The sequence below is a fragment of the Protopterus annectens genome, chromosome 3.part0 (genome assembly GCF_019279795.1).
Source record: "Protopterus annectens isolate FY-2018-M chromosome 3.part0, PAN1.0, whole genome shotgun sequence".
Taxonomy (NCBI): domain Eukaryota; kingdom Metazoa; phylum Chordata; order Ceratodontiformes; family Protopteridae; genus Protopterus; species Protopterus annectens.
The window spans coordinates 754,172,779-754,196,359 of NC_056731.1; the positions used below are offsets into that span (position 1 = coordinate 754,172,779).

The 23,581-nt window shown below is 41.1% G+C and overlaps 1 protein-coding gene across 1 annotated transcript in view; it reads left to right on the top strand.

The window, feature by feature from the left end:
• The window catches only part of LOC122796926 (collagen alpha-6(VI) chain-like), a 1,619,258-nt gene that overhangs the window by 345,244 nt on the left and 1,250,433 nt on the right, over positions 1–23,581 (top strand). Inside the window, exon 6 of the mRNA XM_044065693.1 lies at positions 5,203–5,787. Coding sequence (XP_043921628.1) covers positions 5,203–5,787 — 585 coding nt within the window. The remainder of the gene's footprint in view (positions 1–5,202; positions 5,788–23,581) is intronic.

Here is a 23,581-nt window from a genome sequence, read left to right on the forward strand (position 1 = left end):
AACTATATGCACCGCCAGCTTCATATACATCAAAAGTAGTTGAGTTATGGAGCCAAAAGGCCTCTACTCTTCCAGTCTTGTAGTGCATAGCAACTGGGCTGACCACTATGTCCTATTTAAGGTTAATATTAATGCACATTAAATAACCACTGCAACTGGATATTAAAACATCCATTTCTACAGTTTAGCCCAAGTATGAGGGCAACTATATCAGATGCCTCTTCCAAGACCATTTTACCAGACCTAACATTTCTCTCAGTTATTCCATATTATTCCTCAACATGAAACCATTCCAGAATGTTCCTTAAACTAAAAACCATCCATGCAAAAATAATTGCCCTTAAACTACAAGAAGCCTTTATGTGCATTTTCTTGTGGGCCTCACATGGAGGTCACTTGCATCTTTGAATAATTTAATTACTCAAGAGTTTCAGATGACCATTCAATGCTGTCAAGAATAACCGTAAATGTGTGACTCATTGGCTACTACCTCTTAGTCTGTTTGTCAGCAATGGCCAATGGGGTGTCGCACATATTTGAATAAGAGACCTTTTCATCAGCATGTACTTTCTAGTAAATATAACCAGCCTGTTCCCCCATTAGATCCCTGTTACAGCTTCACATATGGACACTATATGCAGGCGTTCAAGTCTGGTATAATGGTAAAGGTGTTCACCTCACAGACATAAGATACAGGGTTTGGTTCTCACCATTAGGGGCAACTGGCCAGGCTTAAAATGTCTCAGGAGGGCAGCTAGCCTTTTACTTATGTATGTAACTGTGAACAGTGTCATTTCATCCATGAATGGTGAGCCCACTCAACCAACAGTTGCTGTCTCATTTCCCTTTATTATATTTTACTTTTTTTGATGCCTTTATATTCATTATTTTAAATAGTATACAGCAAAGAAAGGAAAAATAACATTTACACACTTGTTCCCTGCATATTACATATGTACTGTTATTGCTTAATATTAAATCAGTAATTAGAGATTGTATATTACTTTACATCTCAAAAGGCATAATAAACAAAGCATCTAGCCACTACACATCAGTTCCTCTTAAATTTCTTTTCCTGCCACCAAAGCCAGCTTCTGCATTTGCTGCATTCTGCATTTAAATGTGAGAAGCTGTTCTTTCCCATTTGACCACTTGTCCAGTTATATTTCTCTATATATCCCTCCATATATTCAACACATTCTGCCCCCTCTTCTTTCTCCGAAGTTCCAGTCACTTTAACATTTTTTTCCCCATGGGCTTGACCACTTTTTAAGTAGTTCTAGTTTCACCTCAGTACCTATGTTATGCTCCTTATTCTCCTGTTGTAAGATTAAGATGGCATCCAAATGATCATTCCATATTTCATCAGTTTCACATGTATATCTTTGGAAAGCTTTATCTAGAAAAGTGTCCAACTTGTTATTAAACTTTTGAATTTCTGCCAGGCTCTAATGATATATCTGTCATGACACTAAACTCGAGAACATTGCAGCTTTTGTTGAGGGTAGTAGATCCCTTCCTCCTAAGCATCATCTGATCATCTAATGCTCCTAGCATTTCAACAGCTTTAAGTCCCTTTACTTGTTTTTTTTCCCCAGTCTCTTGCATTATTTCATCTTGTTATCTGAACATGCTATGACTTCTGACAAAGCAGATACCAGCTTTTAGACAATTTTCCCTTCATTTTGTTTTTCAGGAGCAACCAAAGGTACCAGCTACTACTCATAATACCAACACAAGATCCATTTTAATAGCTGTTTGTAGTTTGAGCAGTTTGAATACAAGTGAGTAAGTGGACTTGAGCTGCCATTTATGAGGCATTGTGAATGGCCTAGCATAATACAGGGATCTTTGAAGTGAGCATGTATACTGGACCCCTAAATTTCAACATAGACCCTTTGATTTTTTTTTTTTGACAAGACATTTGAAACCAGTCTGTGGATATCATGTCCTCATGAGTGGCAGAAAGCAATGTAGAAGGACTGGCGATTTATATAAAACATAGAATAGTTTATAACGTGATGGAGAAAAAAATGGAAAAACTACATCAAGGCAGAATGGATGCTGTGAAGAAGTATATTAGTAGTTAAACTGTAAATAGAACCTGGGGACTGAATTTTTTATCCATCATTGAAGAAAGACAGTCTATTGTTGAACAGCTTCAGGTGGTAAGAGCCAGAAAAGAGGGGGTAGTAGTTATGCAAAATCTCAGTTTCTCAGCTACAAACTTATTAGTTCCTAAGACCAGAACAGATAGGTAGGAGGATCCTGAGAAAAACACGGTGACAGGAAAACATTTGTTGAATTGGTAGAAGGAAGCACCAGACAAAACAGCATCCTAGACTCAGACAGGAGGTCTCTTCTGGTCACCACTGAACATGTTACAATATTGTTCACTTTAGATAGGACAGATGAGACACAAAGAACAAAGGCAGCAGTCTGAGACAACAGAAAGTTGGGTTCCATGTAGCTGGGATTGAAGCTGCAACAGAAACTAAGACAACATGGAGAAGTGGAAGGGCAATTAACCTGTGGATATGATTCGGATACAGCTTTCTGAAAGGCATGCACGGGTTATTTATTAAAATAAATGAGGATAAATTACAGGAGGAGACCAAAATAGCTAACCAGAATCAGGGATTTCAAGACAGTACTCATAAACAAGAACACATTCAAATGATGGAAACAAGTGTGTGTGTGTGTGTGTGTGTGTGTGTGATTTGGGGGGGGGGGGGCAGGTCTATTTTAAGGGCAAAAGAAGAGAATAGAAACTAAATTAGTGTGGAAGACCAGGATTAGATGGGCGAGTAAACTAGTCTGTGTGGAAAATCTGTGCTCACAGATCCTTTGCTAAATGAAGGGTCTGGAAATCAAAGCAACTATTAATGAACACTAAGCAGGGCAGCAGTGTGTAATAATTTAGTTGCAGAGACAGCTGAAATTTCTTTGATCAAATACAGCAGAATGACTCAAGTCCTAAGGACCATGCTATATGCTGGCCAACAGTAATTGCTGGTGGGACTGGCAGATGTGATGTTCTCTGATATGGACCGCCTGGGTGTATATTACATTACTGAACTTTTAAAAGTTCTAACGTCATATGGTCAACACCATATGATCGAACTTTTAAAAGTTTGAATGTTTCAATGGAGATCTCCGTACAGTGCAGAATGGTAAGATCTCCTTTTTCTGCACTGTAGTTCAATCTTGGAGTTGGTATATTTAAAGAGTGGAGTGTGTTGGTGGTGGGGGTGTAGCCCCCCCCATGTGCATGGTTTGGGGGGCTTGCCCCCTGCTTTAAACGGTCATGTAATTTTTTTTCTGTTATTTTTTTTTTTTTTTTTAGCTTTTCAAATTGTTAAAAGTCCAATTGTATGGCTTTGACCATATGACATTCGAACTTTTAACAATTCCATTACATAATATGAACCCGGACCTCCTACCATCATTGGCAGGATGCTCTTCCAAATCAGTAGTCATCTTTGTCACTGTGACAGAGGGCTGTTATCTGGGATATAACATGACAGACATTTGTAGTTTGATGTATTAACTCATGATTTGAACATGAGATTTTTTTTAAATGGCAAAATTCAACACCCACAGGGAGTGTTGCCGTTTAGTATGTCTATCCTATTCCTGTTCCAACTTGCTGGTAATAGTACAGAGGCTTTTTTACCTCACAGGGAAAGAATGCATACCTTTCTAGCAGTGGAATGTTTAACATTTTATGAATATGTAAATGAGTGAAAAACAACAGCTGTTAGTAGCCATTAAGGGATTCTTTTTTATTATTTTTTTTATTTTATTCCAAAGCAATTGCCACAGTTATGTCTATCAGCAGTATGTGATGCATTTTTTTTCTCAGTTGCAACTGTTTTTTATGTACCACTCTAGCCATGTTTTGTACTACAGCAGAAGCTGTTTACCCCTATTTATTTACCCCTGGATTTATTTGAGAAAAGTGAAATAAAAAATGTAGTATTGACCCATACGGAAATACACTGGCATGAACACAAAGCACATTGCTTTAGATTTCAATAATGACACCCAGCTTACAGAGACTACTGACAGTACATGGTTATATTTTATCTCCTTAATTTGTTACAGCTTTTATGTTAACTATATATATATATATATATATATATATATATATATATATATATATATATATATATATATATGGATTCACTTCATAATTTTAAAATACTGAAATATCGAATTTCAGTATCTCGAGACCATGAAACCGAATCCACAAAACATCGAAAAAAAACATGAAATTCAAAACACAGAACAAACCACACACACTACACCATACATACACCACAACCCCCACATCACAACATAAACAAACAAAACTACACACATACACAACTCATACACACATAAGCAGGGGGGCAAGCCCCCCTGCACCCCCCATGTGGGGGGCTGCACCCTCCATACCCGCCTACTTATATATACTAACTCCAAGATCGCACAAACACGAAACAAAAGCAAACTCACACACGCACATTCTCCAGTTCCTCACACACACATCAAACATATCATCACACTCACACACACTCTAACTCCCACTCAAAACCCTTACAAAACACTCACTTACCTGACATAACACCTACATCCATACAAGGTACCGCACACCTTCAACACACAATCTCAGACATTACGCAGCGTATATCATAACCGCGAATTTGAGATATTCAAATTTGCAATTATGAACTTTTGCTATTATAAACATTCGGCTTTATAGTCTCAAAATACTGAAATTCGACATTTCAGTACTTCGAGATTATAAAGCGCTCATATATATATATATATATATATATATATATATATATATATATATATATATATATATATATATCTATATATATATGTGTGTGTGTGTGTGTGTGTGTGTGTCTTTTATTTTGCACTTCCTTACCATGAAAGTTTGACTGGACAAAACCCCATTTCAGTGGAGGCTTGGGGAGAATAATTCCAGTGACACCATCATATGCACATTTAGAACAAGATAATGACATGACAACAATACTACCAGAACCATAACAACATATGTTTTTGCAAACAAGGTGATGAAAAGAAATAATGTAATTAGAAAATGCACATCATATGCTATGAGTTAAAAAAGCCGTTTAAGAAAAAACTAAAAAAACGGAAGTGAAAAGAATATGCAGTTTTAATAATTTTTGTTTTCTTTTGCAGCAACATCCAGAAGGGTTGGAGATATAGTGTTCCTTGTGGATAGTTCTCAGAAAATGGGAAGGTCAGGCTTTCTACAAGCCAAGGAATTTATCAAAAATATCGTAGACTTATTAGAAATAGGACCTGATGCATTTAGAATTGGCCTTGCTCAGTACAGTGAGAATCCAAAAGAAGAATTTTTATTCAATAGATATCAAAATGCTTCAGAGATAAAGAACTATATTAACAAAAAATTTGGTTATACTGGGGGCCCTCTCAACACTGGGAAAGCTATACATTTCTTGAGTTCAACATTTTTTCAAGAGTCTGCAGGAAGCAGAATACGGGATGGCTATCCTCAGTATGCAGTCATTTTAGCATCTAGCAAATCAGAAGACAATGCTCGCCTTGCAACCAGAAAGTTAAAAGAAAAGGGTGTGAAAGTTGTTGTTATTGGTGGCCAAGAAGATGCGATGAAGGATTTTGAAACATCAGGACAGCGAGTATTCTTCAAATCAAGCAGTTCTCAAGGATTCGATAAAGTTTCTAAGAATATAACAAACATCTTCGACGGCTCATATTCGGAAGAGCTAGTCACTTCTATAGGTATGGTACAATAAACAGTATTGTTAATATTAACCGAGTGTGTAACTGGAAACTGTAAAACATAGGTTAAGCATACATTTTCCTTGTACAGATAAAATGTGCTGTCTTCTTACAATTTTTAAACCAACCCAAGTGTCCACTCTTGTTCAGAAGTATGTAGGTTGAACTTTGTACAAGTAATCTGGCCTTTTCGCTCATCTTACTTTTTTTGTTGTGCTGCATGCCATCACATCCCTTTCTAAGTGAGTTGCGTATCCATATTATGTCCTGTCTTTCTTATGTATCCTCATCTATTCTTAAATAATATATTTAGCTCGTGTAGCCTTTCCTCTTAACTTCATGTTTCATTTCTTTGATTAACCTTGGTATCTTTCCTTGTACTTTTTGTACTAGCTTAATAGCTTTAAACTTGTTTGAGTAGCAAACCAAACATATTACTCCAGATGGGACTTGTTCTAGAATCTTTAGGGGAGTAATTTACCCTATCTGTTCTTGGAGTCTTCCCCCTAAGATAAAAGATATATCTGATGTTGTTAATTTTCATTCATTCATGACCGATGGGTATTGGTTCCGTCCTCCGAACCGACTTGGCCATTATAACAAGCTTCTGCCTGCCAAAAAAACCTCGAGCTAACCTTACCCATAGCGTCCCTCTCTTTATCTCCTCAGATCCCATCAGGGCAGCTCTACAGCTAAGTGGTTTAATTTTTCAATAATTTTTCGATAATATTTCTTCAGCTCTTGGGCTATTTCCCTCCTAATCCTTCTCTTACTAGTCACTATTATTTTGATTTACTTTCTCTCTGCTTGTGTGAGTTTTTTATCTGTCTTCTTACCAGTTTTTTGGCATTTCTTCATGCCATTGCTGGTACAGGCCCCTCCCTTACCTCTGTGGTAGTTTCTAATACCATTGCTGGCATTCCTTCCTTTCCTTCTCCTTTAGCCCATTGAGTATTCTTTATCTACCATCCTTGGTAGTCTAAAAAAAAAAGTTGCTTCTTTTTCCTTGACTCTGTGTGTGTGTGTGTGTGTGTGTGTGTGTGTGTGTGTGTGTGTGTGTGTGTGTGTGTGTGTGTGTGTGTGTGTGTGTGTGTGTGTGTGTGTGTGTGTGTGTGTGTGTTTTGGTCTGTAGAGCTATTTCTGACAGGACCTTTTTCCTTATTGCTGTTTATTTTATAGCTATATAATTCAGATTGTAGACTCTGGACTTTTTACAATGGCAGAAACGAAGGGGACAATAGGTTTCAAACAGTATGATGTGTGGCAGGAAAATGTCTAATTCCGATGGACATTTGTCCTGCGTATATTGTCTTGGTGTTCCACACTTGAAAGTTCAACCTCCATGAGAGCTATGTAAGGGCTTTAGTGCCTGCACATTAGCTGAATGTAAGAATAAGTTCATTTTAAAGGGTCTTATGAAAAACCCTTTCTTGGAGGCTTTGTCTGAAGTGGAGGTCTCAACCCCTCCTAAAAAGGAACCTAAGAAGAGGAGTCAAGTCAGTACCATTTTCTCCTCATTCTCTTGAATCAAAATCTACTAAAGCCCAGGTTCATATGGAACCAAAATCTAAACAGCTAAAATTGACTAGTGCACCCATCTCAGCACCAGAGCCTAAAACACCATCCATGCTACTGTCCTTGTCTATGGAACTGATAATAACTTTGACACCTATGGTACCGACCACTTCTACAGTACCACAGACCCTCTCAGCACCAAAAATAGTCCCTCCTCCAATACAGATCACTACCTCCCCCTCCAACACAACCTTCTGGTTGTTCAGCCATGGTGTCGAAGGCCAAAACGTTAGCTCAGGCCCGATATTCCCCATCTATCAATCCATTTCTTGGACAGCAATTGACCCCATTTCTTGAGAGGCCTGATTCTCCATCAGGGATGTCAACCCTCTCCACCAGGAGCCTTTTGGTGCTTGACTTAGTGAGAATCGTGGATCAGCTCCTGGTGGCCAGAGGAATTCCAACTATTTGTAAATCCTCCTTCCCACCTAAAGCCAAGGAATTTTCTCCACAGACTCTGACATATATTCCTCTTTCAACCTCCCCAGAGGTGTTGGAGCCCTTGATGCTGACACTTATCCCAGTTTCAGCTTCTTCAGTTCCACTTCTAGATCTTGCCAAGTTTCTAGAGCCTACCCTGTGGTCCACTGTTCAATCTGAGCTGACCCATCCTCGAGACTGTGGCTATCTGTCGGCACCATGACCCCTAGTATGGCACCCGGTTTTTCTATGGTGCTCTCTATGGTTCTGTTTACTTTGACAGCTCTGAGTCCTCTTGTGGCTCTTTCTCAGGGAATGGGCTCATTGGAGCCGGGTGTGACCCCGGTTCTGAGGTTGTCTTTTTCAGTTCTGGGCTCCCATCCCTCTTTGGGCAGCCCTGCTTTCCATGTGATGGAGAGGGCACTTGCCTCACCTCAGCAGGTTCATAGCTGGTCCCTTTGGCACCAGAATATCACATATACATGTTCCCTGGACCGCAAATGACACAGTCCACTACCCTGAGACATCAGAATCAGGAAACTCAAGATACCCTACCACAGGACACCCTCTCTTCGGAGTCCTCTTCAGATGCCCCCACTGAGGAGCCACCTCATAAGATGCCATGCAAGAGGAAAAACATGGATTCCCCTAAAGAATCCCTTACCAAAGATGCAGATTATAATGAGAGGGAAGGGTCCCTACAGTCACCTCCTGAGGATGTCTACTGTGGAGACATACTAGAAATCTTAAAGCAGCAGGGTGACTGGAACCCACCAACCCTTCCTCTAAGGAGTCTGTATTCTTGCAGGCTTTCCATGCTCAACCCTGTACTTCCTGGGTGACCCCGTTTGCAGATGAACTAGTTCAGCTCATCGTGAAGTGCACCTGGAAGAATCCTGACACCGTTGAGCCTATCCCCCGGAGATCAGACAATATACATTCCTCTCCAGAGGATCACTCTCACTTGTCCAAAGGCTTGGCAGTAGATGCTATTGTGGTGGCATCAGCCACTAAGAAAGAACTCGCTGAGGATAGTCCTACTGTCCACCCTACAAACAGGGAGTCTTGGATGATGGACAGAATAGGGATGCGGGTGTATGTTTCATCGACCTCTGCCATACGGTCCTTGAATTACTTGGCACACTTTACCCATCTCCAGAGGAACCTGATCACAGAACGCTTGGGAATCCTAGCAGGAGCTGTATCTGATGAGGTAAGCAACAAAGTTGCCTCACAGCTTGCCACCCTGGAATCCATATCTAATTCATCCATGCAGTTGATTTCTCATACTACTGAAGGGGCAGCTAGTGCAGCGGGTGCAGGCATCATGAGACGTCATGCCTGGATGCTCTTATGTGACTTTGTGGACTCTTTTAAGTCTTCCTTCATTAACACTCCCATTGACGCTTCCTCTCTTTTCAGCTCAAAGATTAAAGACACATTAGCCAGGTGTGAAAAGGACACCAAGACCCTGTCTGCTGTGGGCATGCCTTTTTCCACCACACAACAATCCTACTCTAGGAATCAGAGGAGTAGAAAAATGTGATTCAAGACAAGTCCAGGGTCCTTTCTGTGATACACGTGGTAGGTTTTCCCCCCAGGGCAGAGGGGGAACTCATCAGGAAGATGCCCTCCCTGAGGCAGACAGGGTCCATGTAATCAGGGGTCCAGATATTCTTTTTCTGGGCAGCCCTATCAGCACTCCTGAAAAGCGTCCCAACTACTTGCCTCTGGAAGCAGTTGGGGGATGCTTTTCTCTGCACCACCTAGCCTGGCATTCCATAATGACAGATTCTTGGGTGCAGACAATAATAACCACATGTTATCATATCCCTTTCGATCTTTACCCAAGGCCACAAAGGCAAATCCCCAACATTCCACCCAGTCAACAGGATGTAGCAGTACAGGAAATTCAAAAGCTGCTTCTAAAAAGAGTCCTCCAAACAGTCCCACCAGACCAGATAGATTCCAGATTTTACTCAAGGTTCTTTTTTAGTGACAAAACAAACCGGGGGATGGAGGCCAGTTTTGGACCTCAGCATCCTAAACAAGTTTGTCAGACAGACAAAATTCCACATGGTCATGGTTCAAACTATCCTCCCTTGTCTGGAGAAAGATGACTGGATGTGCTCAGTACATCTCCAGGATATGTATTATCACATAACAATGGACAAATGGTAGCCAGTCACTACCAATTTTGAGTGCTACCCTTTGGTCTCTCCACAGCCCCCAGAATGTTCACCAAATGTATGGCAGTGGTAACAGCTCACTTGAGACTAAAAGAATTCCAGGTGTTTTTGTATTTAGATGACTAGCTCCTTACTGCCCCTACCAAACATCTGCTGCTTCTAGCCCTGCATTACACTCTACAGTTGGCAAGATCCTTAGGAATCTCAATAAATAAACAAAAGTCCAAATTGGTACCCACCCAAAATCTAGAATTCATAGGAGCAACATTCGACACTCAGTCTTGCCTGGTCACCCTCCTGCTTCACAGGCTCCATAGTCTAAGATCTTAACTCCAAGGGATAGTCTCTCAGGACAAAATCCCAGCTCATGCAGTCCTTCAACTACTGGCATCAATGGCAACAACGATCACATAGTTCCTCTAGCAAGACTACACATGAGATTACTACAATGCCTCCTAGTATCACAGTGGTCCCCTTTAACACATCCTATGTTCTTTCCAGTGTGTATAACAAACCACTGCAAACAAGACTTAAATTGGTGGATGAAACCTGAAAAGGACCTTTGGAGTCACCCCTTTTCACCCTCTCAGCTCAAAGCCATAGTGACCACGGACACATCCCTGATGGGGTGGGGGGGGCATTTCCAGGCAAAGACAGTCCAAGGCACTTGATCCCCCACGGAGGTCACCTTGCATATCAATGTCCTAGAACTAAGGGCAGTGCTTTTGGTGTAGCAAGCATTCCAATCCATACTCCCATCAGGGACAATTGCTATCCAATCAGACAACATATCGGTCGTTTGGCATATCAACAAACAGGGGCAACCAAATCCTATCCATTGTGTCGAGAAGCCAGGAGAGTTTGGCAAGTGGCAATATCTTCCAACTGCTTTCTGATGGCAGCACACATTCCTGGGGATTCCAATGTAATTGCAGACAAACTGAGCAGATGCATTCTCCTGCCTCATGAGTGGTCCCTTAATCCTGTCATAGCAGCGAAGATCTTCAGTCAATGAGGTCAGCCTTGCTGCAATCTATTTGTGTCTCCCACCAACCACAAATGCAGCAGCTACTTTGCCCTAATCCCCCCTCATGGGGAATCCCCAAGGGACACTCTAGTAGATTGGCCCACGGGACTTCTTTTTGCCTTCCCCCTCTTCCTTTGATCCCGCAATTTCTAAAGAAGGTTCATCACTTGAGAAGAAAAGTAATCCTCATTGCACTCCGCTGGCCCTGACAAGTTTGGTCCTCCTTCCTTTTCTCTCACCTGGACCACTGACTGTGGACTTTGGATAAAACTCCGGAACTACTGTTGCATCCACAAGGGTTGATCCATACAAACCTATCGAGCTTCAACCTGACAGCCTGGTTCCTCCACTTACAGTAATTGTTAGTAAAAATAATCTATCTTCCCCCGTATGAAAGATTCTTCTGGCTTCCCATAAACCATCCACCAGGAAAATTTATCTTAGCAAATGGAAAAGATTCATTGTTTGTTCTCGACAGAAAGGATTATACCCCTTTTTGGCTTCAGTTAGCTCGGTTTTGGATTATTTATCAAATCTCCTCCATTCAAGAGCGTCAGCTTCCACTATTCGCATCCATATAACACTTATCTCAAACTTTCACAATGGTTTCCAGGATTCCACTTTAATTTCTCACCATCTCTGTAAAACCTTTTTGAAAGGAGACATACATATTAGACCACCCTTCAAAGAGCCAAGTGAACCTTGGAATTTGGCACTAGTCCTACAAACTTTGACTCATCCTCCCTATCAACCTGCTGCCACTTGTGATATGAAGTTTTTGTCTTGGAAAACTTTATTCTTGGTAGCAATTACCACAGAAAGATGAATATCGAAACTACAGGCTTTGTGCATAAAACGCCTTTACATAGTTTTCCATAAAGAGAGAGTGTCACGTAAGATTAACCCATCCTTTTTACCCAAAGTTGTTTCAGATTTGAGTATTAATCAATCAATTGACTTGCCAGTTTTCTTCCCCAATCTTTCTAATAAAGGAGAATACTGTCTACATTTGTTGGATGTGCATAGATAATTACATTTCTACTTGGACAAGACTAAATCACTACGAAAATCTGATCAATTATTCTTATCCTTCTCAGGACCAAAATCAGGAAAACCAATTTCTAAAGTAACTTTAGCTGAATGGCTGCGAGATTGTATTTCCTTTGTCTACCAACAAAAAAAGTCTAACAACTAAAATCAAAGCGCATTCAAACAGATCAGTTGCTACTTCTATTGTTTTCAGTCCAGAGATTCCATGGATGACATTAGTGCAGCAGCAACATAGACTACTCCTCATAACTTTATCACTCATTACAAATTGGACTTGTTCTCTAGGGAGAGAGCATCCTTTGGCTCAATGGTGCTCAAGAATATCCTTCCATAGGGCCTCCCAGGGAATAAAGTAGCTAGGGACTCTGTCTTATCCGTCATGAATGAATGATTAACATTTATTTATTTAGTTTGTTTATTTAATTAACATTTATTTATCAGGAGGTCCAACTTGGAACAAAGTTAATTTTCAGCAGAGGCCTGGGGAGAAATCCTGCAGATATGTTTTTGTAGCATGGAAGGAAACCAGTGCACCTGGAGGAAACCCACACGAATGGAAGGAGGACATGCAGACTCTGCACAGGAGGCACCCCAGCCAAGAATCGAATTGGAGAACCTCTTGCTGTGAGGCGACAATGCTACCGCTGCACCACTCTGCCATCCTACATCAGATAAAGAAGTTATGTTCTTACCATAATGTTCCATTTGTGTTGTTGATTTTCATTCATTCATTTATGACATCCCCCCTCCTACCCTCTCCAAAAGACTGCTGGAGGTTCGGATTTGGTCTTAGCTTCATTATAGGGCATTTGCTGAGACAAAGCCTCCGCTTTCCTTTCTTATGTCAAACTTGATCTTAGGAGATGAAGAGAGGGACACTATGGGTAAGCTTAATTCAAGAGTTTTTGTCTGGAGCGAGCTTTTTATAATGGCTGAGTCGATTCCGAGGATGGAACAGATAACCATCCATCATGAATGAACGAATGAAGATCAACAATACAGATGTAACATTATGGTAAAAAACATAACTTCTTTTTTCTTACTTATCATAATTACAACATTTGCTTTCAGTACCTGCCATCACTACTTCACCAACAACTTCTTTCCCTTGAACTGTGTTTTTTAGATTTTTTCTCTTTCCAACTGGTATGCCATTTAGGGATTAAATATTTTACACTTCCATGCTGTAAACTATAGATGCCATTTTGTTTTAATCCCACACTGCTAACCTCTTCAGTTGCTTTCAAAGTTTGCTGTAGATTCTTCCACTGTCTAAGTGACAACTTTAAATAGGTTGATCATGTTCCCAAGCCTCCTTAATATGTATGCAAGAAAGATGCTAACTAGAATTAATCCCAGGGCAGGTCCGTTAGGATCCCCACTAACAACTTACATCTCCTCTGAGATGGTTGCCTAACTACCAATCTCTGCTTCTTGCCACTGTTATTTTCAGGTTTGTTGTTTGTTTGTTAAGGGAGTAAGTCCAGGGAACCTTTTCAGCTGGCCACAACCCAAGCCAAAGGTATATAAGCAATGCACATATTAATATACAGAACAAATATTATTTATACAAATATGTCAAATTAGCACTTATTATATTAAACTATAAAAAAAATAAAGCTATGCAAGAAAATATATTATATGCTTGTGCAAACATTATTCAAATTATAAATATAATATACCTTGATAAAGTAAAACAGCATGCCTAATGTCCAAAACAGAACCAGCATTCAGGAAGGTATCTATAACTTTATTGTAAATTCATATTTCAACATTAAGGCCACAAGTCCAGTGTTGTTGGTATACAACACAAAGCCTTTATTTCAACCCAGCTGGCCTGAGTTGGGTTAACAATTTGGGCACCTGCTGGGTGCTGGTACAGGGGAAGATAAATAATAAGGCCTTACCTTCCCACCTGTCCTAGACAGAATGGGTCTGGAGATGTGAAAAACTTGAATTCACTGCTTTATCTGAAAATATACTTATTACGCATCTGTATCACTGCAGGTATAATATATTTATAGTTTAGGAGTCACTGGGGCAGAGGCCCCATGTCATAAGATATAGGGGGTCCTACCTCCCACCAAAGAACATTTTTAAAATGTATTGCCAATTGCCAGTATTCACTGACTCAAGCAATCAGCAGTCAGTTAGTAGCACAAACTAATAAAGTAGCTCTCATGCAATGGCATTCCAATGGGCAATACTCACACCTACATGGAGATACCTTCCCTCAAAACACCCATCCCTCTTCTTTGCAGCACTGGGCTGCTGGAAGGATATTTATATCACCACTGGCATATGCCTACACATGTGTATCTGAGCACATCTCCACACTCATTCACATCTTGGATGTTACCCCCCTCTGAATACCCTCATCAACCTGGTGTCCTGGAGGTCTTGGAGAGAACCCAGTGTGTTGGAGCCTATCTGCTTCAAATTGGAGAAGGTGTTGCCCCCCCCCCCACCCGCTCCAAGGATATGTCCTTCAGGATCAAAGGACTCATGTTTGATGATATTGTCTTAATTGTAATCATTGAAAAGTAGATCTCTGAGGAGAGCACATCGGTCCATCCCCTGAATAAAGTGTCATGGGTATTAGACTAATTTGGGAAGTGCACACATGTTTCAGCCATGTTTGCCATCTCTGTATTGATCTAAAGAGCACATTTGACTGGATTTCAAAGCAACTTAATTCCCAAAATGTCTAAGTTGCTGGCATCACAACCCCCTCTAGAGGCCTATAAGACCTTGGAGACTCAGTTGTCCACAATGTTGTTGATATCTAATATGCACATGAGGCTCAAATCTAATTCAGTAAATGGTATGGCATGCAAGGCAGGCACTGGCACGGCAATTCAAGGTCATGCCTGGATGGGCTTGTGTAATTTTGCACAATGCTTAGGTTCATAGGTTCATAGGTAGGTACTGGGCTATCTGCCCGAAGGCATATATTAGCCCAGCCATGTTGTGCGGTATTCACTGCCCCTTTAGTTAGTTCCCTAGACCCTTGTACTAGCAGCTAGTACCCTTGGCCCCTATCTAGCAGAGCTGTTGGTGTGATCCCCGGTGTGAACTTTCTGTTGCCCATCCACTCATCAAGGTTCCTCTTGAAGAGTGATAGTGAGGGGCTCTGTCTTATGTAGATCGGGACCTTGTTCCATAGTAAGGGAAGTGTCTGCGATGGGAATCTATCCCTCCAACATGTTCTATTCATTGTTGTGCTGAGGTTTATATCCATAGAGTGTGTAGCTTGAGTAGATTTGGTTTTGCTAATATGGAGCATGTTCAAAAGTTTTGGGTTGGACATGGCTCTGTACGTTAGACAGAGATCGCCTCTGAGAAGGCGGTATGCAACAGAGAACAGTCTTAGCTTTTTCAATCGTGTTGCATAGGGCAACTGTTTGAGGCCAGTAATCCTCTTGGTTAGGTACCTCTGTGGTCTCACCAGCTGCTGGAGATGCCTTGCCAGGTACATTCCAATTGGTGCATTGTACTCAATAATGGGTCTGATGAGGGAAGAGTAGAGGGGCACCATTACATCCTTAGATCTTGATGCGAACCCTTTCGTGATCAGATGGGTCACATAGAAGGATTTTCTAACCACTTTGGCAACATGGTTATCAAAGGAAAGCTGACTATCTACTTGGGTTCCTAGATCCCTTATTTCTTCTTCAGATTTCAGGGGGTTACCTCCTATGTTGTAGTTTGTGGGTGCTCTGTTTTTTCCAAAGGGGATTACTATGCATTTTTTAGCATTTAGCTTGAGACCATGGCTTTGACACTAAGTATCAGTAACATTAAGGCCCTTCTGGAGTATATCCATGTCAGCCGGAGACTCTATTATAGCACCCAGCTTGCAGTCGTCCGCAAACTTAGCCAGCCAAAGCCCTTCCATGCTTGCCTGTACTTCTGAGAAGTATATGCCAAGCAGGAGGGGCCCCAGGACCGAACCCTCAGGCACACTGCTCTTTACTGGTCTGGATTCGGACATAGATCCCGCTACTCTTACTTTGTGGGATCTGTCTGAGAGCCAGTTTGTGATCCATCTTGTGACGTAAGGGTTTATGCCCAGGCTGGTGAGCTTATCAATAATACCTGAATGGGGAATGGTGTCAAATGCTTTAGCAAGGTCAAGGTAAGCCATATGTACCTCCTTTCCCTTATCTATAGCCTGAGTAACTGTCTCAAAGAAATCTACCAGGTTCAGGAGGCATGATCTGTCTTTGACAAAGCTGAACTGTGTGGGGTCCAGCGTCGGGAGGTTCCCAATCTCTCCATTTATGAGTTCCATAATGATTCGCTCCATAGCCTTACAGATAAGACTGGTCAGGCTTATTGTCAGTAGTTCCCAGGGTCGGTTGTGGCCCCACCCTTGTGTAGTGGGACCACCGTTGCTGTGCGCCATTCTATGGGCACATATACTGTGGAGAGGCTGAGACTGAACAGGGTATTAAGATGCGGGGTTAATTCATTTTGGAGCTCGTGTATGACACAGCCTGAGACACCATCTGGTCCCATAGAGGCAGTGTTTTTAGCTTTAGATAGAGCCTTATTAACCACCGTATCAATAATAATTGGAGTTACACAATCCCCTGGAATGGTAATAGGCCCTGTAGGTGGTGAGGGGGGGGGAATTTGCACTGAACCTGTCAGCCAAGATGTTGGCAATATCATTAGGGTCAGTGTATTTTTTTCCATTTTGTACTAGCTCAGAACAGACCTGAGCATTGCCATTTAGGTTTTTGATGTAGCCATAGAAGGCCTTATGGTTATCCTTGGCATCCTTGGCAACTTTCTTTTCAAAATTGGCTTTAGTTGACTTAATGAGGGTCCTCAATTTCTTACTAATGCTGATCAGGGATGATTTTTCTACTTGAGATTTGGCCTTTTTTTGTATAAGCCTCCTCCTTTTATTGTAAAGTTTGCTTATTACCGTGGTCCACCAGACTGGTTTCTTCTTGCTTGAGGAAGGAGTCTTGGTTTTATTTGGGATAGTACAGTCCATGCAATCCTGAAGATGCATATAGAGTGCCTTGGTGTAGGATTCTGCATCCTGGATATCATTATCCTTCTGCAAGGGAATAGTGGAGCTTTCCACTTCGGACGCAAGTAGTTTGAAGTTTGCTTTGGAAAGGTTTTTTACAATGGTTTCTTTGACTGGGGGAGGTAGAGGGGTGAGTATGTCCAGGGTTATCAGTTTGTGGTCGGATCTGACCAGAGAGGGAGTGATAATGGGTGTGGTACAATGGGCGCCCATATTTGTGATGACTAAATCCAATATGTTGTCCCCTCTAGTGGGGGAACATACTAGCTGTTCAAGGGCATTTGAATTTATAAATTCTAAGAATTGCTGAGCATAGGAGTTAGAACATTGGTAGTTCACCCAGTCTATACCAGGGTAGTTGAAATCACCCAATATTATGGTGTTGGGTAGGACCTTTATATTTTCCAACATCTCAAGGAATGCTGAGTGAGCATCTTGGGACATGGTGGACGATCTATAACAGGCTATGACTTGAAATGTGTTTTTTCCTGCTGATAGTTGCACATGGATGATTTCTAGGGCATCATGCTGTGCTACTAACCTGGAGATATGGGTATCCTTGATGAATATGGATACACCTCCGCCCTTTGTACTGCGATCTGGTAACTGAGGCAGGAAGGTGTGATATGAATTGTAACCTGGCAGTGCTGGGGTGCTCTCTGGAGCCTTGAACCAGGTTTCCATCACTGCACAAACATTGATTTTCTCCATGCTGAGGAGAGCCATGAGTGTGTGCATTTTGAGGTTGAGACTTCTGGCGTTGAGTAGCATTACCCTTAGTTTTTGGTTACCTGTGCTGGTTAAGGTAGTTGCTTTGTCCTTTGAGCCTTGCCTAAAAAAGGCACTATGGGGACAGCAAGAGCCTTGGCCAGTATTCGAAAACCTAGGGGTGACAGGTGCAAACCATCTCTGGCAAAACAGCGAGGCTTGTCTATCATGTCATCCCAGGCAGACAGACACTGGATACCCTTAGAATGACACTAGAAGCGAGCCAATTGTTGAAATTGATAATTTTGTCTTTGTATTGTGGTATCATTCTAGGTGAAGGTAGTATGCTACTCAAGGTCAGGGTCATACCAGCTTGGGCTACATGATCAGAGAGCTCCTCAATGTCTCTTTTCATGTAGTCCAGGGAGGTACATCTTAGATCTTTCACACCAACATGTACAATGACAGCTTCATACTTGTACGTGTTCTGGAATGACCTAAGTGCCTGTGTTATGTGGTGGATCCTAGCACCTGACAGGTAGCTGACAGTAACCTTCTCCTTGTTCAGCCTGGTGAGTGGAACATCTGTGTGCCTTACTATAGAGTCACTTATTACTAGCATGTTTGGTATGGTGTTTTTCCTTAAGGGCTGTTGTGAGGCACACTGCTGAGGTGAATTATTGTGCTTCAAGACATCCTTCATTAATGCTCGTTCTGATGGGTCCATTTTGTTGGGTCCCAAAGTTAAAAACATATTGACTCAGGCTGAGCAGTAAAGCAAGACTTTGACTGTCATGGGGGTTCACTCTTCTACCCCTCAGAGGTCCTTTTCAAGGAACGTGGTGGGAGTGCTGTACATCTGAAAATCACAACTGCTTTCCCAGGATCTCTAGGTGAATGTGCCCCTGGGCTGGGGGAGGGGGTAGCTTCAATGGATACCACCAAAGGGTCAGGGTTGGTCCACAAAATCAGGGCTTCGGATGTCCTTTTTCTGGCAAGTCTTCCTAGTGCTCCTTAAAGTTTGCCTGACTGCTGCTTTCTGGAAACAGTGAGGGACATATGGTTCTCCACCCAAGAGCTTGGGTGCCATCACATTGGATGCCTGGGTATTGAAAGTCATTCCCTGAGGCTAAACCATCCCCTTCCAGTTTACCCGAAGTATGAGACAAAGATCCCTTCCTGACATTCTACTCAGTTAATGAAGGAAAGCATCAGCATAAATCCATAAACTGCTCACAAAGTGAGTCATTCAAGAGGTTCCATCAGACCAAAAAGGATCTGGAGTCTGTTTAAGATTCTTTTTAATACCAAAATAAAACATGGACATCAGGCTCATTTTGGACTTCAGCAAATTAAATCACTACATAAAGCAGACAACATTTCAGATGGTGAAGTGCAGTCAATCTTACCTGTACTGAGGAAGAACAGTTGGATGTGCTGTGTGGACCTCAAAGATGCCTACTATTGCATAAAGATTGTGAGGCACTCCAGGAGGTTCCTGTGCTTCAGGCTGGGAGCCAGTAACTACTAATATTGAGTTCTGCCCTTTGGCCTCACCACAGTTCCTTGAGTGTTCACCAAGTGCATGCCAGTGGTGGCAGTTTACATCAAGCTGATATTCTGGGTCTTCCTGTACTTGGCTGATGAGCAATTTATGCCAACTTCAAGGGTGTTTCTAGTTCAAGTGAGGAACTTTCTGCTCCATCTGTGCCTATCTTTAAGTATCACAGTCATTTTTGAGAAATCCAATCTGGAACTTGTTGAAACTCTGAAAATTTATCTGATGCCATCTGGACACCACCAATCTGATTGCCTGACAGCCACACTTGAGACTGATTTCAATAGACTTCAAGCCAATCAAGTAGTGTTAATTCAGAGGTTGTCGGCTTCTTTGCTCATTTGTTTTCTTCATTTAATGGCTACTGCAATCTCTCTGTTCTCTGTTTGGCCATAGTCTTCACGAGAGTACTCCATTGGACCTTATCAGTCCAATGGCCTATTGCACTTCACACAATGAATTTTCCTGTTCATCTCACCATCTGCCATCTCTACATATCTTGGTGGCTGACTTGAGATCAGGTCCCTGTAAGTTGTCCATTTATCCTTCCTCAGCTTGCAACTACAGTAATCACTGATGCTTCCCTCCTGGGAATTTGAGGGTATTTCAAAGGGAAGACTGCACAAAGTACCTGATTCCCATCAGAAGATCATCTGCTGCAGGCCTTTCTGGACTGCATCTTCAAGGGTGTGTTTGCTATCCAAACCCTTAATATGGCTGTAGTTTGATACATAAACAAACAAGGAGGAACCTGATATTATCTCCTGTGTCAAAAGTCTAAGAGGGTATGTCAATAGGAGACATCCTTGCAATGCTCTCTGATAGCGATGAATACATTAGGGAGATCCAACATCTTAGTGGACAATATCAACAGGAGCATTTTGATGCCTCATAAGTGGTCCCTCAAACCATCTGTGGCAACTCATACTTTCAGCTGCTGGAGCCAACCTTGCTGCAACCCCTTTGCAATACCCTTCAACATGAAATGCAGAATTTTTTTGCTCTTATCCCTCCCAAGGAGCAGTCACTGAAGAATGTTCTGCTGCATGCTTCACCTTCCAGTAACCTGTATGCTTCTCTTTCAACTATTTTGATAATCAAGTTTCTGCAGAAAGCAGCTCATTGCAGAGTAATGGTAATCTTCAAAGTTCCCTTATGCCAAGATATGTTTGGTTCTCCTTCTTGAGGCCTCATCTGAAGCACTCTCCATGGGTCCTGGGCCTTATTGCAGGTATCCCATTCATTGTGTCATTCTCATCCAAGTCTGAAATCCCTCAGGTTAACTGCTTGGTTCCTCCAGTTCCTATGATGGACAGAGATCCCAAGCTTTCAGTAAGTGTTATGCATATCTTATTCTCTCCTCAGCAGCCCTCTACCAGAAAGCTGTATGGCTATTTCCAAGTGGTTAGATCCCTTTTTGGCCCCTATAGATGCCTTATATTTTCCAGCAATATTGTTTCAATGGTTCTAGCTATTCCACCATCATGAGCTAATAGCCATCTCAAACTTTTACATCAGTTGTGGCCAGCTTCTGACTGCTTCTCTAAGATTGTCCAAAGCATTGTTAAACGGTAACATTTATTTCAGACCTCCAGTGAGAAATCCCATTCCCCCTGTGGAATTTACCCTTTCTTTATCAAGCCCTGATAAGAGCCCATTTTTAACATTTTGCCTTTATAGATTTAAAGTTTCTGTCATTGAAAACATTCTTGTCATGGAAAATGTTCTTTATGGACAGAGTAATCGCAGCCAGAAGAGTTTAAAAGCTTCAAGCTTTGTCCAGCATACCACCTTACTTTATTTTCCATAAAGGCAGAGTTTCCTTGTGGACCAAACCTTCATTCCTTCTTAAGGTGCCCACTGAATCTAATTTTAACCAACTGATTCAGTTAATAGTTTTCTTTCCAAATATCAGTGAATATATAATTCATTGTTCTGTTCTGTATCATCAGTCAAGATTATATTTGGAAAGGACAAAACCCATCAGGAAATCAAATCAGTTGTTTGTATCCTTTTCAAGGACAAACCTGGGAAAAACAGTCTCCAAACTGATTTTGTCCAGTTATCTTTCGATTTACATATCCTTTGTTTATACCATGAAATATTGACCCCTTTCTATTAGGCTGAAGGCCCACTTTACTAGGGCAGTAGCTACTTCAATAGCCTTTTTTAGCCTCACTTCTTTGCATGATATTTGTGCAGTGGTTACTTGGTCAGACACTCACTTTTTTGTCTCCAATAATAAACTAGACATTTAGTCCAGATGCAGGACTCTTTTGGCTCAACTATTTTGGGGAATGCCAACGCCTGATACCACCCATATGTTGGGCTGAGTACTTTGTCCCTCAGGTTAAGATAGATGGAAAAGACATATCAGATACAAAACTTATGTACTTGTCATAATGCTAGATCCATGTTGTCTTCTTTCTTCTGTCTTAAGCATTCATTCTTTCTGTCCCCTGCCAAATTGTCTTTGCTATTTTTGACTCTTGGTGGACTTTGTAGATTTGTCCAAGGTGTTTTGTGAAACCCTCTGGTCTATTCTTTGTTTCCATTAGGGTGATTCTGTTGATACAGATTAGGTATTATAGGGTAAATTCAATCTGTGGAGGTTTAGATGTGCAAGGCATACAGTTGAGATCGATGCCAGAAGACAACACAAATCTGGCATTATGGTAAGTACATAACTTTCATTTTTTTAGAGCTGTAGTTAAATTTGCAACTAATAAAAATATATTGCAACTAAAACTTGAATAGGGTTTCTCGAGTTATGCCTTTTCTTCAAAGAAAAATCTGTATAATTTGAAAATATTATGCATTTGCCATTTTTTCTCTCCCCTCAAGAGAACACTACTGTGTCACCCTTACAAATGCAAAGTGGCACCCAGAATAACAGCATGCAGGCCTTCTTTTCCTGACTCTCACCCATAAAATCCTTGGCAAAAGCACCCTCTTTATATTTGCATCAAAATCATTGACAAAACATACCCAGTACTAAGTATATTCCATTCCAGGCAGTATAACAGCATTACAGAGACACTATAATAATATATCATCCACTAATCAGGCATGCTCTTTTTTAGTCCCCAAACTGTAGAATCAACAAAATAATATAATTGGATTATTACAGCATGTAAATTTTTAAATAATTTGTGTCAAAATGAATGGGGTTTCTGAAAAGTGCAATACATGCTACTTATGCTACTAATTAGTAAGGTACATTATACCTACAGCAGTGAGTAATAAAAATGTGTCACTCCTTGTTTGTGACAACAGAGGTAGGGCCATTATCATAATATGATAATCAACAAACCTGTTCCAATTCAAACTCCCAGTGAAGAGAGCATGCCAGCATCACTATGTGGATGCAAACCTGATAAGTTGCAATGGCAGATGTTCCTGCACCCTGCTGGCATGCTTTATTTTTTTTTTTTGCCTTTCAAAGGTGGGTTTCTTGTCACTTGGCATTCTTTTTTCCCCCTGACCACATTAAGATGCTTTTCTGCTCTGCATGGGAGGGGGAGCTGCTGAGCTGCCTACACAACACCATCAGCATGCAGACAATTGGATTCTCATAGCTTATCCCACTGGGACCAGCTGATGAACCAGAGACTCTGTGCTTATGAGCTATGTACAGTCTAGAAGTGTATTTGTATTCCATACATAGAGTAATATGGCTACTCAGGTGGGTAAATCTGTGCTCAGTGTCTTGCACTATTGTAAATCAGGTTTTATGAATCTTAAAGGGATGTGGTATGCCGTACCACAGTGTACTAACCCTGTCCATACCTCTCAACCTTTTAAAGCAAGAATTCTGGATAAAACCAAAACAATGTTGGGGACAAAGACCCAAAATAATGACAGATTTTAAATATTGTTCTTATAAACTTATAAAGTTAATAGGATAACATGTTTAGCATTAGCATGCATTTTTGAGGGATATAAAATGCTAAACTTAAATGTATGTCATCATTTAGTAACTTCAGTCCTTAATGATTTGCCATAATCCATATATTTCATGAGGACCATACCAAAAATATGAGGCAAAATCTTGGTATTCTTTAAAACTTTTTACGTTTGAGAAGTCTGTCTCTGCTCAATGGAGTATAATGTTTGTGAATAGCATCCTAAAACACCATTAAAGAACGTTTGCCCCCTGCATCTGTTGACAATGGATTCTGTGCCCTCTGTACACCTGCTACTTATATACTTTAACTCCA